This window comes from Arachis ipaensis, chromosome B2, assembly GCF_059453495.1.
Source record: "Arachis ipaensis isolate K30076 ecotype BB chromosome B2, ASM5945349v1, whole genome shotgun sequence".
Taxonomy (NCBI): domain Eukaryota; kingdom Viridiplantae; phylum Streptophyta; class Magnoliopsida; order Fabales; family Fabaceae; genus Arachis; species Arachis ipaensis.
Window position 1 is genome coordinate 101514927 of NC_142437.1, and position 22214 is coordinate 101537140.

Below are 22214 nucleotides of genomic sequence, written 5' to 3' on the forward strand. Positions count from 1 at the left end.
CATACAAGGACAACCCTAACGGCAAGCCATGTTCACTCTTGGTGAATCTAATCAACACAACCATTAGCTTCTCTAAATACCTTAATAAGTTGGAAAAGGTCCAACCATTATCTTAAGAGGAGATCCCTAATGGAGGCTATAAGAGCATAATGAGTAATAAGTAGGTAGATGAGCATTAGAGACATTAAACATAACACAAGCATGATAACTAAGCTTAACACCATCTTTGACAATAGTAAGGTTCCAAATTTAAATTATCTATATTAATTACCTTTTGAATTAAGAGTAAACCATTTTTTTATAAACAAGCTAATGACATCAAAGGTAAAGAAGTATTAGAAAATGCAGGTGTGCAAAGAGATTATTAGAAGTTCAAAATCATTAGAACTCAGCAGTCAACATCACATAATAAAGGAACCAAAAAACAATATATTGGATCTACATCAAACAGTTTGGATCCCTTTTTTCTTTTCCATTCAATATATAATACAAATGATCCTGAGAATACAATAGGTGGGGCAAAGAATGCAAATCAACAAGTATTATGTACACAAAAAGAGAGAAACAAATCAAGAAAGGCAAAAAGATGAGTGAATAGTATTGTTATCTCATGAGAACCGAAACACTAATCTGAAGAAAAGAATATTTCTCCTACCATCAGCCATTTCTTCTCAAAACCTCTAACTACAAAGCTGAGTACACAATTGTTGGATCTTGGAATCTGTTGGATTTTGCATGTAGTATACGCCGGACTTACCGTTGCTTGAGCATGTTACGTTCAGCTGGTTGCCGAGCTGGGTTGTCTGCAATTTTGGTTTTACAACAACATCAATATCCAAGACAAAACCACAAAACACATAATCACAGCAGCATCATGACATATTAAATGGTTAAAATCAAGAGCAGAGCCATCTTTGATCATAAGAGGTACTTTGTAATGAAAATATTTGTCTAGGTAATGGATAATGATCATATGGTTCTACGAATTCTTTAGAATTCATAATACAATAAAGTTGTTTAAGATTGCCTCAATTCTTTGAAAAGTTTTGAAAGCTTTTCAATGTCAAATCAGGAAGTGAAAAACCGTTATGTTTTTACTGATATTATTCAAATAAATGAAGTTAGTCATTGTTAGTTAACTAGTCTATCATCATTAGATCATCCTTTTGACCTTAACTCATTATTTAGTAATTATATGTATCACGCACTTGTAAATAACTGATGTCATCCCTAACTTTGCATCAATTCACTTCAATCAATTTTTATTCATATACTCATCTATTTACATGAAAGGGAGTTAAAGATGCATTAACAACTCATAAAACAGTGAGTATTTTTATATTGATTTTTTTTTAAAAAAAAAAAAAGGAAGAAAAAGAATAAAGTCAATAGGTCTTATAATAAATGTCATTGAGATATTATGCCTTTGAGTTTTGAGTAAAGTTCATTACCGAACAAGATGCGGCCTTTGTGTTGCAGCTCCATTTTGAAGTTGGGACACAAGACAGATAATGGCACCAGGAGCAGTGATCATTTGCATCAACACCATGAAGAAGTGCAACCAGGCCAACAGAAAGTCTATCACAGACAATTTAATATAAACAGAATTAAATTCAGAACTAGAGAACTGGGTGAAAAGAAAAGCATGGATGCATTTAAGATGAGTGCCTAGACAGAAGTTGCAATGTAGTGACAAACACCGGGTTTCACATATACATGCATATTTTAGTAAAGGATGGATTTAAGTTTAGTACTAACATTAGATTGCTTTGTTTTGTTAGAATAGAAAATTCTTTTAGCAGATCCTGGCTATGATTCTCCCTGGTTAGTCCTCGTTCAACTTAAGAATAGGTTCAGGAGATGTAACTAAAAATCAATTATTAACGATTGTCGCAGAGGCACCAAACAGAGAACAGCACTAATACCTGAGGATTTCTGCCATGGTTAGCTTCAGTTTTGAATTCTTGTATAGTATTATTATTTAAGCAACTAAATGATTTGATCGCTCTTGATTAACTAAATGAGCAATGCATCCTTTATACACAATACAGCTAGTAACAACTAGTACATAAGTTTGCTCCTTTTCTAACAAGATTTTGTTGGGGGACTCAACTAAAATACTTCCTAAACCTTCCTGAAAGCATTACTTTACAACATAATTTTCATAACTGAGATTAACAAGGACCTGATAGCATGTTTTGTTTCCGGGTTGGAATCCTCTAAATGATGGTTCGGACAAAAGCCCCTATACAGTAGCTTTGATCTCAAACCATGGTTTTAAAAATTTTAACCAATATCCAACTATGTAATAAGCTTCGGAAGATGAAAAGAAAGGACAAACTATCATTTTTAATGCTCCTTAAGGTACTATCTGTTTTGCTGACTTCCTTATACAGTTTTCTAGCTGGAAATCAATGACCTAGCATTTATAGATAATAATAGGAAAAACTTTCCAAGTTAACCATTATGTTTAAGCCGCTCTCAATCAAATTGGGTCCTCTTCGACCCTCTGAAGCTCAAATAGTCACAGTAGCTGTTCTTATTCAACACTAAATCAATTTAGCTATTCTTTAACACATGTAGACAAATATCTTATTAATAGCCGGAAAAGAAACTTTGGTAAGAAATAAATAATTGTAAAACTGTTTACTAAGCAATGAAGAATGTAAGATCATAAAAGTTTTAATATCCAATAAACTATAAACGGAATTTAAGATTTAGAAAGGTTTTGTATCCTTGTTTATATTCTGCCTACAGAAAATAACTAGGTTCATCAATTCTCCATGATGAATGTCTTTTCCTAATTTCCTTTTAGTGCAATAGAAACCAAAACAAAACCATTCACAAAAATGAACCAACCCAGATAATTGAATTGAGCCCTGGTCTCATTATCTATATAAATATGGTAAATATTGTTCAACTATTTCCTTTTCAGATACTTATGCTAGAGCAACTTGATCTAAGAAAAAGGTTACACTTCAGATGCTTACCCAGCAATTATGATGACCAGTGAAAGGACCCATAATATGCATTGATACTTCTTGAATTTAGGCTTAGTTCGTCCTGGAGAATATTGTATCGGAGCATATCTTTGGTTAACCCACCCGAACTGTGGGCGTATCAAAAACACAAATCCGAGAAGAAATCCGGTGAGAAAGCCGCCAATATGGGCAAAATTGTCCACATGTGGGAGAATCCCCACTGCTAGGTTGACGACAATGATGACAACAAGGGTGAAGAGTGCTGCTAGCTGCACACGACAGGATGCCATGATTGTCAATATTTTGCTTTAAAGAGCACAAATCTATCCCCTTGATTAAGATACTCATAGTTCAAATTTGATACATTCAATAAGCACCTTATTATCATATATAGACCAGTTAGTAATGAGTTCTGAAAGCATGCCTCCTAGCAAACCAAAAAGTGCACCGGAAGCGCCAACAGAGATGTTTGACTGAATGAAAAGTGCAGAAAGCAAGCTCCCCCCGAATCCAGAAATGACAAATAGCAACCCAACAAGCACTGTAACACAGGAATTGGTCAACAATTTAGAGATAGCACAAATAATAAAAAATCAAATCAGGAAATCAAAGTTCCTGGAGGACACCCGAAATCGAAGGAACTGCATTTTGTACCATTTTGATCAATTTATCAGATGAGAAACAGTACTGTATTCACATTATTCCTCAAATCAGATATTTGAATGTTAATACTTATAATTTGTGACTTTAAGTCCAGGCCCCAGAGACCATCATGTGAAGTCTTACTCTTAAGGCTGGTCTTAAGCTGTATTTGTTGACAACTTTTGAAAACTAATCTTAGTACTGTCTTTTGCCTTATCTATATACTTCTCTACTCAAAACCATGGAAGAAGTACAAACCTAGAGTATCAGAATAAGAGAAGGCAAAACTCATCAGAAAAAAACATCTTTCACTTTTATCACTCAGACATCTATTCTATAACAATTAAGGCTCTCCACGTTTTTTGTCTTAAAACCTGATGATTGCAAGGTACAGAAAACGGAGAAACAAACAAATAAATCCAAGGTCTTAGTAATTTTGAATATGTTAAACATACCGAATCCAAATTCCTGCTCAAGCCGAATGCCAATGATTAGAATACCCAACATGTTTGCCAACAGATGGAAAACACCACCATGAAGCCACATACAAGTGATGAGGCGCCAACCCTGGTGTCTATGAACCACTCTATCCACATCAAGAGCCCCCATCTTCTGAAGCCTAAGAAATCATAAACAAGCACCAATTCCTCAACCACAGCAACAATAATCCCCAATTTATTTAAGAGAAAATAACAAAAGAAAACCATAACAGCAATATTACAGCAACAATTGCCATTGCAGATTGCAATTTAAACAGTTTGATTGCATAAATTAAGTTTGATATATAAAATTTTCATAAGCAGTGAAAATTTTCATAAAAGAGTTTGATATATAAAATTACACATGAATCTCATCCACAAAAATTTTCATCAGTTTAGATTCTCTCATCCATGTAAATTTCCACTCAACCCTATCATTATCCCAATCAAACATAACCTAAATTTCATGCCAACAAAGGGGGGAAATGAAGACAAAAAAAAATCACATGAGCTAGTAGGATAAACAAAAACAATTAATTAAAAAAACAAAAAAAAAAAAAAAGAAGAAGAAAAACGCACGTCAATGATGAAGGTCCCAAGAGGGGATTCTCTTTGAAAGGCTGAAAGGAGAAGCGGCCCAAGAAGGTGGCAATGCAAGAAGCAGAATTCTTGGGGCAGTTATTGACATACATGGTGATAACGAACACAACGGTGTTTGCAACAACGAACAAAGGTATCAACCATGGGAACCACTTCTTGTAATGCTTCACCTCAATGAATGATCCAGCTGGTGCTGGTGCTGGTGCTGGTGGTGCTACCTCCACTGGGTGCACCGTATTGTTGTTGCTGTTGCCGCTGGTTCTCTTAGAGTTGACCCTTATGTGGACTTCTTGTGGTGAAGGTGGCACTTCAGCCATGAGTCAAATGCAAAGAGAAAGTGTTAGTTGGTGGTGTTTCAGCCAGAGATTTTTTAGTGTGAGAATTGAATTTGAATGGAGATTGTGTTTTGTGTAAGAAGAAGAAGAAGAAGAAGAACTTGAAGATGAAGAGACAAAGGATTTCGGGTTTAGCTCACCAACTTTGCTTGTGCGAGTGGGACACTTGTTTGAGAAAGAATATTTATAGAATTCGGGAAACAATGGTCTTATTATTTTTAGAAGTAAACTATTATTTTTTTCCAGAGTAAAGACCCAATTAGGTTATTTTCTATTTTCACGACAAAGCGATTCCTATCTAAAAAAAAGACACTTCGACTCTCAATCTTTTTATTTTGGGACAATACGATTTTTTTAATAAAAAATTCATTAAATAATAATAAAATTAGTTTTGTAAGAGTTTTATTTATATTTTGTGGGAATTTTTCCACAAAAATCTTTTTAATAATATAACCAATTATTACCACTACTACCATTATCTTTTTCATCCTCATTATTATCACTCATACCTCTATTATTTCTATTGTATAACCATACTTTATCATCATCATTATCTCCTCTACCGTTATCATCACCAATACTAATATTATCAACATTAAAGTTTTCTTCTTTCATTTTTTATTCGATGTTATTTTTTTTCCTTTAAAAGGTATTGTACTATAATTAATTTTTGGAAAAGTATAGGTAACCAACAATGTTTTTGAACAATGTGTAAACAATGTGAATTAATAGGGTTAAATGAGTAAATTTGATTAGTAGCATTAAATTAGGATGTAATGTATTTTTATTTGATTGGTGGTTGTTCATGTTGTTCAAAATTTTCATTGTTCCCCTAGCACTCCCATTAATTTTTTTTGTGGCATCATTTTTATCAATAATTTTTCTTCACTTAACCACCATTGATAAATGAATTTTTTTAAAATAAAGTTATTAATAGTTTGTGGAGGTTTAAAACTCCCACAAAATACAAATAAAATCCCACAAAACTAATTTTTATTATTATTTAATGAATTTTTTAACAGAAGAACCGTATTGTCCCAAAATAAAAAAGTTGAGGGTCGAAGTGTCACTTTTTTTTGGACAGGGATCGCTTTGTCCTTCGTAAAAATGGACAAGGACCGGATTGGGTATTTACTCTTTTTTTCCATACAAATTGTGTACGCTTATAAATTTACTCACAAAATAATAAAATTAAAGTTGTATCTATTAATGGATTTTGTATGATAAAATTATCTAAATTCTAAAAAATTATTCAAAAATCTTAAACTACTCTTGTTAACTTAACCTAACCCATCATAATTTTTAAAATCGTCACTAAAATTTTTCTTTTTCAACTTTTATCCACATCTATTACAATTGTCGGTACTAATATCACCACAATTATCACCGTTGTTGCCTCCTTCTCTACTACTATTATCCTCCCAATAATTTAGTTTTACAAGAACGTGAAAAGGCCAATTTCTAGCACGAATCCAACTTTAATTGCGCTGTGAATCCTATTACGTGATATCATACCATGCCAAGAAATTGCAATTTTGAGCTTGTTCCTATGCATCCACACATCATTGTTCTTTTTTCAGTTCCAAATCTACATCGTCTCCTCTCCCCTCGCTCGCAACGCGAAGAACGATGTTCTTGACACGGCCACCGCAATCCTCAACAACCCGAGGGGAAGTGATTCAGATCCAGACACAGAAATAGAAACTGCTTTTTCCTTCAGCAAGAATGCCGACAAGAACATATTCCTTAATGCTAAATTGGTGTGCTACAGAGGCAGCATCGAATTGAACGCGAACATACAACAGATGTTGTTGTTGCCTTTGGCGGAGTTATCGATCTGGAGTGATTTGCGCAACGCCTGACCATGGGCTTTTGCCGGCATGGCACGACGGCAAACTTCTTCGATCCATCATTGGCACTGGTGGGTTAGGTTAGGATAAGTTAGGTTAAGCTAATAAGGGTAATTTGAAATTTTTAAATAGTTTTTTAGGGTTAAGATAGTTTTGTTGTATGAAACCCATCTTTTTTGGGTACAACTTTAATTTTATTGTTTCGTGGGTATATTTGTTAGTACACAAAACTTTTATGGTAAAAATGAGAGTTTACTCTTATTTATATTTTAGTAAAGTATATTTTTTTGTAGTTCAATTTTGTTCTAAATATTTTTTATTTATGTTAAAATTATCTTTAAATATTTTTAATTTTATCTCCAACATTTTAGATTAAGTTAATGTTTAGAGATAATTGACACAAATAAAAAATATTAAGTATAAAATTAAATATTAAAAATATTTTTTTAAAAAATTTATAAATATTAATGACAAAAAAATATATTTTATTATTTTATTTTCAATTTTGTTTTGATTCAAACCCTACTATGTAAAATTGGGGAAACAATTATATCTAATACACAACTACTAACTTTTATTCACAATACTTTACAATTTTTTTCCTCTTTCAATTTATATTGTTTTAAGGATTTAATTTTGCTACAATATTAGTATAAGAAGAATATTAGAATGTCATTAGAATTTATTATTTTTAGTTATTATTATTCAAAAGTATAAGCTAAAATATGTTGTTGGATTATTAGACTAAAGAAATTGAGTTAATAACTAAAAATAATAGATAAAAATAATAAATTCTGATGACTTTCTAATATTAGTCTAATAATGTCTTTTATAAAAATAACAATAAATCTTTTTTTTATACTCTTTTAAATACGTTTACTTTTAAAATAATATTAAATATAATTTTTTTAAATAATAAAATTAAAATAATACAACATATATGATAATTATTAGTTGAAATAAAACATAAAAAGAATATTTACTTACTTATTTATTTATTTTTGTGGATCTACAGATATGCGAATCGGCTATGCGGATACTTATATAAAATCCGCAATCCGATCCTATTAGTGTGCGGATCAGATCCACATCCATAATTTTCGGATCGGATTCGAATAAACACTGCAGATAGGCAGATCGAATCCGATTTATGAACACCCTACTTAAATATAAAAGGCATTTTATTATTTATTGTTGTGCTAAGTAAAATATTTAAAATTTAAATAAATTATCAATTATTTCGAAAACCATATAAATAGATAATTGTATTGTGACAAAATATATAGTCAATAAGTGCTGTTTTTCTTTTTCTTGTTCTTGGTCCATTACTTATTAAAATACAAACTTCCTGAAATGCAAGATTGTTATTAGGTGAGGCCAATGAGTTATAGCTCAAATGACATAGTCTTCCTATACTCATCTAAGAGATTGCGGGTTCGAGTCTTTTATTTTTAATAAAAAAAAATTATTACTAGTGAGAAAATAACAAAAATAATGAAAAGAAAAAAAAGGCCAAATATTAAAAATTTAAATTTTGTTTATATATAATAATTTATTGATTAATAATAAATTTTTAAATAAAATTTAGATTCATGATATATTAATTTTTAGCTGCAAAAGATATATATATTCAAATTAGAATGAGTCATGATGACATGTGAAACATAAAATTTGGGTAGAAGATATTATATTCCGAACTACTACTACGTTATAATATAATAATTGCTGTTTCCATCGTGCACATAATAAGTCAACAAAACTTCACTTTCATTTGTTTTTCTCCGCCTATAAAAGTATGTGTTATGGCTGTGGCATGTGGCAGACGCGTTTCTAATTCTATGTCAATGTCAATATATCAAGCTTTCTTCTGTTAAAGTTAGTCGATATTTTTTATTAGTAGGCAAACTCTCATATCAAAGTCCATGGTTCTTTTAGTTTTTAGTAAAATGAAAATTGAAATTGCATATTATATTGTGAAAGCAGGTAAGCGAACGAGAGACCAAAAAAAGATGGTTCAGCTCACCCACCACCAAGTCTTATAGAGAAATCATATAAAATTCAATCATATTAAATATGCATAATTAATTATCAGTATAGAATTTATATTAAAATATAAAATATATATTAAAAATAATTTAAATTATATATATTTATACACAAATACATAATAACAGATTTTATACATTAGTATTTTTATATAAAATTTTTGAGTATTTCTTCCTCGCCCTCCGAAACGGGAAAGGCTATGTTTGGATCCATGATTTAAGAAGGAACAAAATTCTGAAAAAAAAAAATATTATGACACTTTATCAATTAAAATTCTAAAATAGTTCTTGAAATTAGCCGTATGCACTAAAATAGTGACGAGGACATTGTGCAAGGAAGATGAAGAGCAGACAAATTACTTTCTTTGGATCCAAATTCTGTTGGAACTCACACCACCCTAGCTAATGATGAAAACAGCATATGCTTACCATTATCTTGAAAATGTTAGTTTTACTAGATGTGAACTTATGCATTCTTTTGATTTGTACAGTACCTTCAGATCACTCGCTTTGAAATTTACAGTTGAATAAGTTGATCGGCAATCCATAAAAAATGTTATTCAATTTGAAAAGGTATTTTACTAGATATGAAAAAAAATTATTTTGTGAATATTCTTCCAGTGAGTTCACAAGAAAGCATGATTTGCACTTTCCTTGTATATTTTGTTATTGACCTATAAGTTCCTGCATATATGTCTGTCAACTGTCATATTATTAACTGATATTTTTGCTAATGATGCAGCATTTTCAAGCCAATACAGTTACATTTTGGGTGTTGCTGTTATCTATTTTTCTCTTATCCAACTCTGGAGGAATTTTCATTTACGTGGCTGATGATGGTGAGTATAATACTCATGGACTTTGGCTATGTTTGGTTGGTGTATATGGTGAGACATAGACAAAGACATTAGAGAAGACATAATACAACAAAATTCTAAAGAGTCTATATTATCCATAGCATTAAATTAAAAAATAAAAAAATAAAATAGATTCATCATTCACTACACCACCATGATCTAACTCTAAATACTCTGCTCTGGAGATATTGCTTAGCCTCTAACAACAGCTTCCACTAACCAAGCCAAGTTGTGTTATTAATGCTATGGCAGAAACATATTGAAATTACAGTCAACTATTTCTAACAAACACTGTCAAGGATATCTGCTGGAACTGAGTCGGCTCCGCTCTAGTTCTAAGGTTGCAAACCACATCATTTTGGCTAGAGCGAATCCCGGAAGGGAGCTAGACGTGGCGAGAGACAGAGGCAAATGTGGCATTGCTGGAGATCATAGCCAGTGACAGAATTTGAAATAAAATTTTGGGGGCAAAAATTTAACATAAAAATTTAATAATAATATTTATATTAAAATAAAATTTATAAATTTAATTATTTTTTAAGTTTGTTACTAATAAAATAATAAATAAATAATTCTACAAGATAGAGGATAATTGTCAAGATTCTTTTGATATGGACCCCATTTAAAATAAGTTTGTCTAACCTCATTTCTTTGGTTTGGGTGATATTACCAAATTTGAAGTCGTTTTCCAGGGTCTCATTCCAAAAAATTAAGGTCAAACTCATCAGATGCAATTCTTTGAATTTTTGAAAGTTGTATCTCACTTTCTTCGTGATTCATTAAAGTAGAAGAACTATTTATAGGTGTTGATATTGTAGAAGTTATATGTTCTCCTGCTTGAATCTTAGCCCCTTTTTGCTGAGTAATACTTGCTGCCTTTTAAATTAGCTTCAAGAGATTTTTCTGCGTTTTGTCTCATAACCAGACACGAGACATTTTCTTTTTGTCTCGTACCTAGTCAGGAGATATTTTTCAATTTTGTCTCTTTAGCAACAGAAACTGAAATGGAGTAGAAGAGAAAGAGAGAATCACACCAAGAAGTATCTTGGTTCAGCTGCCAAATGCAATACAGCCTACATCCAGTCTCCATCACAACAATGATGGAATTTCACTATAATCATCTTGATTACAGACACCAATTCTCCCTTAGGAACTACTCTTCCTATCCGAGACAAGTCCAGAATCTATCCCCAATCCTGAACTTGACTTGGTCAGCTACCAAACTTTCAACTGCTAAGTGCTAACTCAACTTGTAAGGGATTCCCACAGAATCATGATACACAACACAGATGTACAAAGAACCTCTAAGACACCTATGACTTTTTCTTTTAATTTTGTATCCTCTGCCTTTTTTCGCTCACTGGATTTTTCTTACAAACCTCACACTATTTGCCTTTTTTACCATGAGACTCAAGACAGACAAAACTAAACAGAAAAATACAACATGAAACACATTGAAGGAGAAGAACTTCTGTTAGCTTGGGTAGCTATGAGAACTCTGTGCTTTCACTCTTTTCTCCTTGCTTCAAACCTTGGCTGTTCACCCTTATTATAGAAGGGGAAGCCTCCAAGGTTGAAATGGTTGAATCGAGCCAACTTCTTCTTCTTCAACATCAAAACCGGTTCGGCCAGAGAGAGAAGAGGAAACCGAATGCAAAATCCAATATGCAATTACCTCACTCTCATCCCATCTCCTCAAGCTTCATCAATCTGAGCCTTCTATCTTGATTTGGTCCCCAAGAAGGATTTCTGACCCTTGATGAGTGCTTGATCCTTGACAGCTTCTCCTGCTCCACTTCTGCTTCCTCCTTCACGTAGCCTCTCTAGCTACCTTCTGTGATGGATGAACAAAAAGTAGAGACGAGCTATGCCTCTGGGATCTTCTTCTCTGACCGAAATGGATCTCTTCTATTTTTGGGTATGAAGAGCTTGAGACTTCTTCACCACATCTTACCATTAGTGACAAAGATCTCAGCCACACCCTACTATAGATCTTCTTTCTGCTAAGGACATCATCACCTTAGCCATTTTCTTTCTTCTAGCTTCTTCTTCTTTCATCTGATAGGTTGTTCTTCCTTCCATCTTCTTCTGATGGATGTGACCGGAACAATAAGAGAGAAGAGAGAGAAGAGAGAAAAGCATTCAAAAGAAATTAAGAAAGATATTAAAATGAATTAACCACTTCCCTTTTCCATACCTTGTAACGTGTGAGAGTAATGATATCAATTTCAAACTTTATCTTTCTAATTACCATGGCATTAAAACCAAATTAAATGAATTTAAAATCCATTCCAGGAGAGGAGGGGAGTGGATAACCATTGATAGCATGCAACATTGCTTTCTTATATTTTTTATTTTCGAACCAAGCCTTTGTTGGTCTTGTAACAAAAATTATTTTTGGGCTTGCACAATAACTTTCTGGCCCAATTAACAAAGCAATGATTCAGCCACATATCATCATATTGGGTTTTTTGTTGCTTAAACTCAATGACCAAAATTCTGCATACAAAAACAAAAATTATTAATCAAATAATTTGAAGCTGAAATTAAATTAATAATTTCTTAAATAATATTTTTAATAATATTTGATCATCATCATATTAAATTAGAGTTTCCAAACTCATCAATTATTTTGTATAAAAATTTGAATATATATCCAGTAAAATATGTAAAAAAAATTAAAAAGATAAATATTAAAATTTATATCATATAAAAAATTAAATTAAATAAATAATAATATATAAAATAATATTAAATTAAATAAAAAATACCTAATTTTTTAGCAAAGCATGCTTTTTATAATGAGAAGATGATTTTTATTTTTTATTTTGTTAGATGATTTTTTTTATTCTTATCTTTTTTTGTTAGATAACTTTTTTTATTTGATTTGATTGTTAGATGATCTTTTTTTATTTTTATCTTTTTTTGTTAGATAACTTTTTTTATATGATTTGATTTTATCTTTTAATTTTGATGTGTTGTGAAGTTAACAAAGGCCCACTCTAAAACTAAAAATTATTATGCAATAAAAGCATGAGATAGGAATTGAACCTAAATACTCTAGGTTGTAATAAAATATTTGAGCCAACTCAACTATTCTTTATTTTTTGAAAAATTATTACTAATTTTTTTATAAAAAATTTAGGACCATGCCCCATTGCCCTAATGAAACTCCGCCTGATCATAGCATGAAACTCCGCCTGATCATAGCATGATGGATGGTTACCAAGCTGGTGGAAGATGCATGAAATATTATGCTTCTTTCTGTCATTGATTTGCAATAAAAACATAATCAAATGAACAAGTTACAAGCCTAATACTAATAGGTATTTTCTGATATTCTAGTAACAATTAATGTATTCTATGCTCCCTGCATCATGCATAAAATCATACTTTTCCTCTGGATTTTCATACAAGTTAACATGTTAAATCATGAGATACCTATGCATTCAATTTTTTTGTCCATTGTTTTCTTGAGGGTTTAGGGCTATGCATGCAAAAAAGTCACACTTTCCCTTTGAAGCTTGTTCCACTTTTGTCCTAGGTGAAACCTTTTGCAGATCTTTGAGTGTTTTCCAAGAATCTGCTCTCTTGAAAATGTGAAATTCAACTAGGCTTAGTATAACAAGGAAATTTATCTTCACTTATTTGTGCTCCCTCTTCCCTGTCTTTCAGTTCAAGAATCTAAGCAAACCGCAGTTCTAACATACGATAAGATTAAAATTTCTAGGGCTATTTATCCATTTGATCAATTAGTGCACTCAACAAAATGCTCTTTAGAATCGCAAACTATTACAAACCATTTGATTAGTGTACACATACACAACCTAAGACGACAAATATGTTTCTTGAGAAATTAAAGCAAAGGCAATTCTGGTAGTGCAATCAAGAGAGATTTAAATTTTATTTCCCATCACTAAAAACTAAACATATTTAATTAAAAGAAAGAGCAAGCAAAGTAATTAATTCAGTTTAGGCATAGAATAACCAAAGGCACTTTAAGCTATAAATTAACAATCACTAGCAAGTCAAATTCAGGCTTGCATTGTCACACCAAACTAGAGATCTTAAACTGAAATACATGAAAAATAATAATCTTACTCACTTAGAGAATCACTGCAAAAAGTTCTCATTAATACCACTCCAAGATTACTGATCAGTAGCAATAAGAAAGCAAGACATCTTATATTCAGATCAAAGAAATTGACCAAAAAATTATTCCAATGGGAAATGCAACATACCATGCTTTATTGACTCATAACTCTTTTAGAAATCATTTCACAGAGAAGCTTTTCTGCCTTATGATTTTCGTTCCTTTCAAGAAGAGCCTTTATAAGTATTTCATAAGTTACTATGTTAGGAAAGCAACTATTTTTATCCATTTCTGTAAGCAAAGCCATGGCTTCATCGAGCAAGTCCTCTTTACAAAGCCCAGAAATCATGACATTATATGTTATGACATCCAATTGGTAGCCGTTAATGTGGATATGCCGGAAAAACTGTTGTGCGGTTTTAAGTCTTCCACCTTTGCACAATCCATCAATAAGTATGTTACATGTGACTACACTAGGACGAATCCCTTTGCCAATAATTTTAAAAAATAATGCAATAGCCTCTTCAAGATGTCTGCTTTTGAACAACCCATCTAACAAGATATTGAAAGTATTCAAATCAGGGTCCTGACCACGTGCATGCATCACATCCAGAAGATCTTGCCCATCGGATAACCTCCCAGATTTACATAATCCATCAATAAGAGAGCTATACGTTACTGTATCAGGAACTAAATTTCTTTGAGGCATAGTTTTGAACAAAGCAAAAGCTTTATCCACTCTTCTATTCTTACAATATCCATCAATCATGATAGTATAACTTTGAACATCTGGTTTCAGGCCCATTTTCACCATATCATCAAATAAAGTAGCTGCCTCACTCACATTCTTAGCAAGAAAATACCCATCTATTAAAGCATTGTAAGTAACAATATCAGGTTTAAGACCTCTTTGCAGCATCAAATGAAACACTTTATGGGCTTCTGTGGCTTTTCCTTCTTTAGATAGTGCATCAATCAGTATGCTATAAGTATAAATGTTAGGTTTCATGTTGCTTTGCACCATTTGATTCAACAATTTAGTAGCTTCTTCTAGTTTATCCACACAGCATAAACCGTGAATTAAAGAGCTGTAACTAACAACATCAGGAGAAATTCCCCGTGCAATCATCTCAGAGAAATATTTGCATGCCTCGTTTACAAGACCATCTTTGCATAACCCATCAATAACAATACTATATATTATTACATCAAGCTTGATTGGTTGCCTCTCTAGCTTTCGCAGCAACTCGATCGCAGCTCTTGTTTGTCCTATCTTACAAAGACCATTGATTAAGGTCCCGTAAGTAACCTTATCAAGCTGATATCCTTGTGCTCTGACCTCATCATGAAATTTCAAAGCTGACTTAACCTTTCCGTTAATACACAATCCTTTCATTAAGGTGTTCAAAGTTATTATATCGCATTGATAACCCATCTTGATAATCTTCCCCAATACAGAAAAAGCATAACCCGTATGACCCATTTGGCAGAAACAATCTATCAACATGTTTAGAGTAAGGAAGCTAGGAGCAATTCCCCTAACCTCTAATTGTGAAAAAAGCGAAACAACAATGTGGTAGTGTTTCTCCATAATAAGAGCCTTAAGAAGCTTACCAATTTCAACATGAGAAGGGGGATGACGCCGATTGATGAGGCTATTGAAAGAGAAAACAGCATCATCAACATTAGGATTGAACCCAGATACCGTGTGATAATCAAGATTAGGTACATGAGAATAATAAGAAAGGATGAGAAAGGGAGAAGAAGTGGAAGAGAACAAGAAGCAAGCGTTAGCATGAAACGTTCGAAATGCACAATACCTCATTAACTCTGTTGTGATTTTTGCATTTAAATGAACAATTTTATTTGCGCGACAACTGTAGCAGGACTAATTTCGAACTATGAACCTGATGCAGTTTAAAGTTAGCTTTATAGATTTGGTCAAAATTTTTGTTCTCATAACGTAAATTGTTGAATCCCCCCGAACGATCGCGTTATGAATTGCGATGCTTCCTCTACGAATAAGATAGTGGGCTTTCTCTCCATATAGTTTTAAGAGAAATTATGAGTGAATATCAAATTCGGTCTCTGACAATTATCTCGAAAGAACTACGAGGTTTTAAATAAAAAAATATTGACACAGAGACTAATTAGGAATCAGGTTGAATATTTTTTTTGTTAAGAGATTCGTTGTCTTTTTAGATAATTATCATGATCATTTATGAATTTTTTCAAAAAAATATTCACACACAAGTCTCTAAATATTTTAAAAATGGACATTTTAATTTCTATAAAAATTAATATACACATTAATTTCTATAGTTTCTTTTTGTCGGCTAAAACAGTCCTCAGACCGATTTTTTCGTTTGTAGCTACCGAAAAAAGTTGAAGTGGCACACTTAGTGTCCAGCATGTCCGGTAAATGTACACGTGTCATGGAAGGACAAATTAGTCTTCGTCCGTGTCATCAAAATGACAACATTCATAATTGTGGGCCAAACGTTGCGTTTTCTAGGAGATTGAAGGTCGCGCTTCTTCTCCTTCACTTCAACCCATTTAACTTGAAAAAGACCCCAAACCCCACACATTCTTCTCTTCCACTTCAACCCTTTCATCACTAGATCATCATATCGCACAATATCTTCCACAGCACCATCGTGATGAACGTTGATCATCGTCGACATTAGCATTGAGTGAGTGTTGTTAGTGCGTCTCTTCTGAAAATGCCAGCAATGATCAGCGCCAAGACTCACTGAAGTGAATGTGAGGACCGTTGAACACGCTCGTCGAAAAAAGTGAGAATGTATTATGTTGTTATGTTGAATATGTTTATAGCAATTTGAATTATTTGTTGTTTAGTTATGAGTGTTTAAGTACAGAGCACAATGTGTGTATTTTGACAATTTACAGAATATACTGGATTTTGCATGTTTGTATTTTGACAATTACAGAGTATATTGTCATGTAGTTACTATATTCTTTGGTTGGGTTTCATTTATAAAAATTCTCAAAATAGACTTGTTTAGGGTTTGATAATTCTGTTTGTTGATTATAAGTATATTGTTCTTGCAGTTAGATGGAGAAATTTGTAGTTTCTGTTTTTTACTATGGTGGACATTTTCTAAGGAATAACATGTGATTTCTTGTATATATTGAAATTGAGATTGGTGTGGTATATATTGAAATTGGTTTGGAAGTTTTGAAAACTAGAGGTTTTGGTAAATTCTGGTAAAAACCTATTTTGACCAAATTCAACGGGTCATAACTTAGTTTTCGGACTCTCAAATTTTGTGAAACTTATCTTAAATAAAAGTTGGGTTCGTGTAATTTATGACGCTTAAAGAACGGACAGAAAACGATTTTAAAAAAAAAGTTATGCGCGTTTGAAATTTTGTGTAAAAAACTGAATTTTTTACACTTAGCAGCTTTTTGAAAAAATACACATACATTCGTGCGTAAGCAGAGGTCATGCGTACACGAGAAAAAGGTTCTGCCCAGTACTCTCACATACGCGGAGGGTATGCATATCCGACAATTGAAAAATTTGAAGGCTCGCATACACGGCAGGTGGTACGCGATGCGGGCTAACCACTCTGTTCAACATGCTCGTGTATGCAGAGATGGCTCGCATACGCGGCACAGGTAATTTCAGCATCCATGCATACGCGGAAGGCATGCATATGCATAACTACTCTGTTTTGCAAAAATAGAATTTTTTTTTTAGTTTTTAACTATTCCTCTAACTTTCTAAACCTCCGCAATACTTATTTAAGATCTTCTATCTAGTGTTTAGATTTTGGGACGAGTGATAATGTACTGTGATATTTTATCGCCTTTACTTTACAGCTATAGGGTAAAGCTTAGTGTGATAGTGTTATATACCGTGCCTAGAATAATCAGTTCTAGAGTTATCAAATCAAGACTTATATTCCACAACACATTTGTGCCAGAGAATTCAGAAGCAACATGGTAAGTCAAAAGTGGGTAGCCAAGAAGCTGGAGAAGTGGCTCTGAACTCAGCCTCACCTAACCTTAAGTGAGACTTATGAGTATATCAAGATCGACTACAATATTATGATTAATGGAAAGATGGTATATAGGGTCCTCAGGGAAGCAAGAGAGCATGTGATTGGCAACGAGATAACACAATACAGCAAGTTAAGGGACTATCTGTCAGAGATCCATAGGAGTAACCCAGGGAGCTCCACCATTCTAGATGTGACCCCCATGTCTTAGTCCCTTCCGTTGTTCAACAAGCTATACATTTCACTAGACGCGTGTAAAAGGGGGTTCAAAGTTGAGTGTAGAAAATTACTCAGATTTGATAGTTGCTTCTTGAAGGGTTACTTTGGGGCTAACTCCTTTTCGCTGTAAGTCAGGATGCAAACAATCACTTCTACGTGATTGCATTTGTTGTTGTTGACAGTGAAACTAAGGAGAGTTGGAAGTGGTTCCTCACCTTATTGCAAGAAAACCTTGGAGATCAATATATTCATAGGTAGAATTTAATCTCGGACCAACAAAAGATAACGTTCTAAATTAGTTGAATTTAAATGTTAATAGCTTGTAAAAGTTGTAAAAGTTGTTGAATTTAAATGATAATAACTTGTTAAAGTTACTAGTTGGTGATTATATTATAGAACTCCAAATATAAAGTTGCTGTTGAACTTAAATGTTAGTAGCTCGTAAAAGTAACTAGTAGCGCAGATTATGTTATTGAACTCTACATGTAAAGTTGTTGAATTTAAATGATAATAACTTGTTAAAGTTACTAATTGGTGATTATATTATAGCACTCCAAATGTAGAGTTGTTGTTGAACTTAAATGTTAGTAGCTCGTAAAAGTAACTAGTAGCTGATTATGTTATTGAACTCTACATGTAAAGTTGTTGAATTTAAACGATAATAACTTGTTAAAGTTACTAGTTGGTGACTATATTATATAACTCCAAATGTAAAGTTGTTGTTACTATTTATTTTACTTACTGATTGAAGATTAGAACTGTGGTAGTTAAGTTTAATTTGAATTGGTGAGTATATGTTACAGATTGAGTTGTCATTTATTTGAATTATTGGATGATTAAATGTTAGGTCGCTGGTGGTTAAGAAATGCTTGCTACTGTGATTATATGTAACAATTCTAAGTTTATTTGTGTTTAATTACTTGCTCTTAGGGGTTGTTGCCTGCATTAAAGGAGGTGATGCCGCATGCTCATCACCGAAATTGTGTTAGGCATATCTGAAAGAATTTTACAAATAGATACAAGGATAAGCAAGTCAAGAATATTGTGTGGAAATGTGCTAAATGTACCATTGATGCCGAATTCCAAGAAAGTATGAAGTTGAAAAGGATCAATGAAGATGCATGGAGCTATCTATCCAAATTTGACCTTGCTTGCAAGACCAAAGCCCACTTTAGTCACAGGCCAAAGTGTGACAACCTCACCAACAATATGTGCGAGGTTTGGAATGCAAAAATAGTGAATTACCGGTCAAAACCAATTCTTACAATGTGTGAGGAGCTTCAATGCTATATCATGCGAAGAATGACCAAATACAAACAAGTATTGGAGACACACATGGGAATTGAGGTGGCACTGACTCAACAGAAATGACTTGATGATATAATGAAGGACGTCAGGTATTAACATCCAATTTGGGTTGGTGACGACGAAAGGAGAATCTCTGAGGTTCAACAAGGCTCCAAGAAGCTTTCTGTCAACCTGTCCACCAACAAATATACCTGCAATGCTTGGAAATTAACTGGTACACCCACCAAACTATATTAGTTAAATATCAATTGTCAAATTGTTCTTGAATTTTGCTAAATAAATTGTATTTGTAGGTCTTTCTTGCGTTCATGCACTTGATACCATAGCTAGAAGGGGTGCCAGACCTGAGACATATGTTCACCCACTGCTTAAGATTGGGGTAGCAATAGCAACATACTAACACTACATACAACTTGTTAATTTGGAGGAGTATTAGGAGAAACAAATTATCTGAATCTAGTTCTCCCAAAGCTAAAGAGGCTAGTTGGCAAACCAGTCAAGAGAAGAAGCAAAGAGCCATATGAAACTTAAGCTAGCATAACTGATGGTAACAAAGTTAAGAAGATGTTCTAGGTTACTTGTAGCAAGTGCGGAGAGATTGGCCACAATTACAAGACTTGCAAAGGCCCTCGAGCAGCAACAACTATAAGACTAACCAACCCAAACAGAAGAAAGGCAAAGGCAAGAACAAATTCTGAAACATCAAACTAACCTGCAAATGAGATCCATGTCTCGCAATCAGTACCACAAGTGCAGATAATAACCATGATCAAATAATGTAGTAGTTGTTGATCGCGAGGACTGGATAGGATTTTTAATACTTCCATAAGGACTAAGTTGGATATTTTAAAAATCACTAAGGGCTCATGTGCCTTTTTTAAAATTCTACAAGGACACACTTGGAATTATGTTTGGCTATTTTTTCATTATTTTAGAATGTGGTTGATCATTCTAATCCATCTCAGGCAGCAGCTAATGCAGCAAGTTTTGTGTTTAATGTGGTGAGTAAAATTGGTGTTAAAGACCTACCATTTGTGTCATTATACAAGTAGGTATGCTAACATAACTTTGTTTACTCTTTGTAGCATACTATGTCGTCTCCTTCATCATAGGGTGCAACAAATTTTGGAGCAACTATTGCACCGACTACAAAATCCAAGCAGCTTATCATTAGACTACATCATCCTGCACCAGTCTAGTCTCGCACTCTACCTCCTATACCACCACATAGACCAAATCAAGGCATCTCGACAGAAACAATTGCAGCTGCAAGTAAGGGTATTGCATCAAGGATGTTCCAGTTTATTTCTAATCCCAGTTTCAAGCATTTAAGAAAGAAGTGATGAAGAGCTATGCAGTCTGAAGACAAATAATTATGCTTTTTTGATGTCTTAGTTTAATTTGTATTTTGGTTATGAGCTTTCAAGTTCAAGGATCTAAATTTGAAATACTCTGAATTTAGGGAATGATGACAGATTATTGTGGATGAAACCCTTTTTTTGGATCATGTTAGTTTAAGTTGAATACTATCTTGTTAAGTTGCTACTATACCAGTTATGCTGTCATTGTCATTACTAGGTGTAATGTCTGACTTGCATCCTATGTTTTAAATTTGCTACTTCACATTAGAGAAATATATTTTTTATTATAAGTATTGATGCATTAAAAAAATTTATTATAAGTGTTGATATTAAAAGAAATTAAATTTTAATGGTGTCTTTTCAGTCCTTAAAAAAAGACATAATTATAACTGTTCAACAAATTCATATGACAAAATTTTTTTGATCCATTAAAATTAGAATCAATCATTATGATTCGATCCATGCAAAACAAAAAAATAATGAATTTGCCAAAAAAATGAATCCATGTAGAATGATATAAAAAAAATAAACAAACGAAGAATTTTTTTTATTTAAAAAAAAATCGGATTCACAAATTAAATCATAGTGCATACAAAAAGCTTTATGATAAATATGCTAATTCTATGGATGTGCAGTATCCATAATCAATAAATTAATTAAATTTTTTAATTTTACGAATTAACAGCTCCAATATTTGGGATCGAGACACAGACAAAAAAAATGATATGCACATATATAAAAGAATGCAATATTTTTTTTTCTTAATATATCTTTTGTATTATTTATGTGCTCTTCATGTACTATTTGTGTACTCTTTATGCACTTTTTATATACTCTTTTAGTTTTATTAACATGTGCCACGCAATCCAAAAGATATAATTTTAAATTTTCAAGATTCTATTTTTTTATAATTTAATTCTTCATTTTAATTGAGCTATCAAAATGAAAATATCAATAAGAAAACTATATTTGACTAACACAATTTTTTTTTAATTAAGTGAATAAAAATTTATTTATTTTTATATTTTGTTCATAGTTTATATTTTGATCTAGCTTTTAAATTTAAGTGAAAACAAATACATTCCACAAAAAATACAATAAATTATCTACAATCTCCTTTTCCTCTCCTTCAAAACACCTATTATAAAAATATAAGAAAAAAAATAAAAATATTATTTATATATTAAAATCAACTATATATATATATATATGTGTTTTAATTTATTTTTAATGTATATTTTTATACTTTCATAACTGATTTTAATTTAGATGTAATATAGTTATAGAAAAAAGGCCCAACATCTCCTGCTCAGTTCCACAACTCATGTTTCCAACCCAACAACCCATATAATACCCCTTAATTTTTTCCTAATTAAATTTCCTTAACAACCTACGAAAATGAATACATTACAATCACGA

The 22214-nt window shown here is 32.4% G+C and overlaps 2 protein-coding genes and 1 long non-coding RNA gene across 4 annotated transcripts; 1 reads left to right on the forward strand and 2 right to left on the reverse strand.

Annotated features, from left to right (window-relative positions):
• Positions 1–439: 439 nt before the first annotated feature.
• Positions 440–5219, reverse strand: LOC107625580 (RHOMBOID-like protein 1). The gene is made up of 6 exons (XM_016328255.3): positions 4682–5219; positions 4079–4242; positions 3359–3522; positions 2991–3250; positions 1452–1578; positions 440–803 (listed from the first exon to the last, which is right to left on the reverse strand). Exons 1-6 carry the CDS (start codon positions 5017–5019, stop codon positions 681–683), a joined length of 1176 nt encoding a protein of 391 aa, XP_016183741.1. The 5' UTR covers positions 5020–5219; the 3' UTR covers positions 440–680.
• A 7479-nt stretch (positions 5220–12698) lies between these two features.
• Positions 12699–15904, reverse strand: LOC107627530 (uncharacterized). The gene has a single exon (XM_016330362.2). It carries the CDS (start codon positions 15705–15707, stop codon positions 14037–14039), a length of 1671 nt encoding a protein of 556 aa, XP_016185848.1. The 5' UTR covers positions 15708–15904; the 3' UTR covers positions 12699–14036.
• Positions 15905–16395: 491 nt separating this feature from the next.
• LOC107628440 (uncharacterized) lies at positions 16396–20982 on the forward strand. Of its 2 annotated transcripts, none has more exons than XR_001617789.3 (4): positions 16396–16677; positions 19057–19648; positions 19728–20435; positions 20520–20982. It is a non-coding gene; the product is annotated as an uncharacterized LOC107628440 (long non-coding RNA). The 2 variants fall into 2 exon arrangements; XR_015904796.1 differs by having other exon boundaries at positions 16415–18380.
• Positions 20983–22214: the final 1232 nt, after the last annotated feature.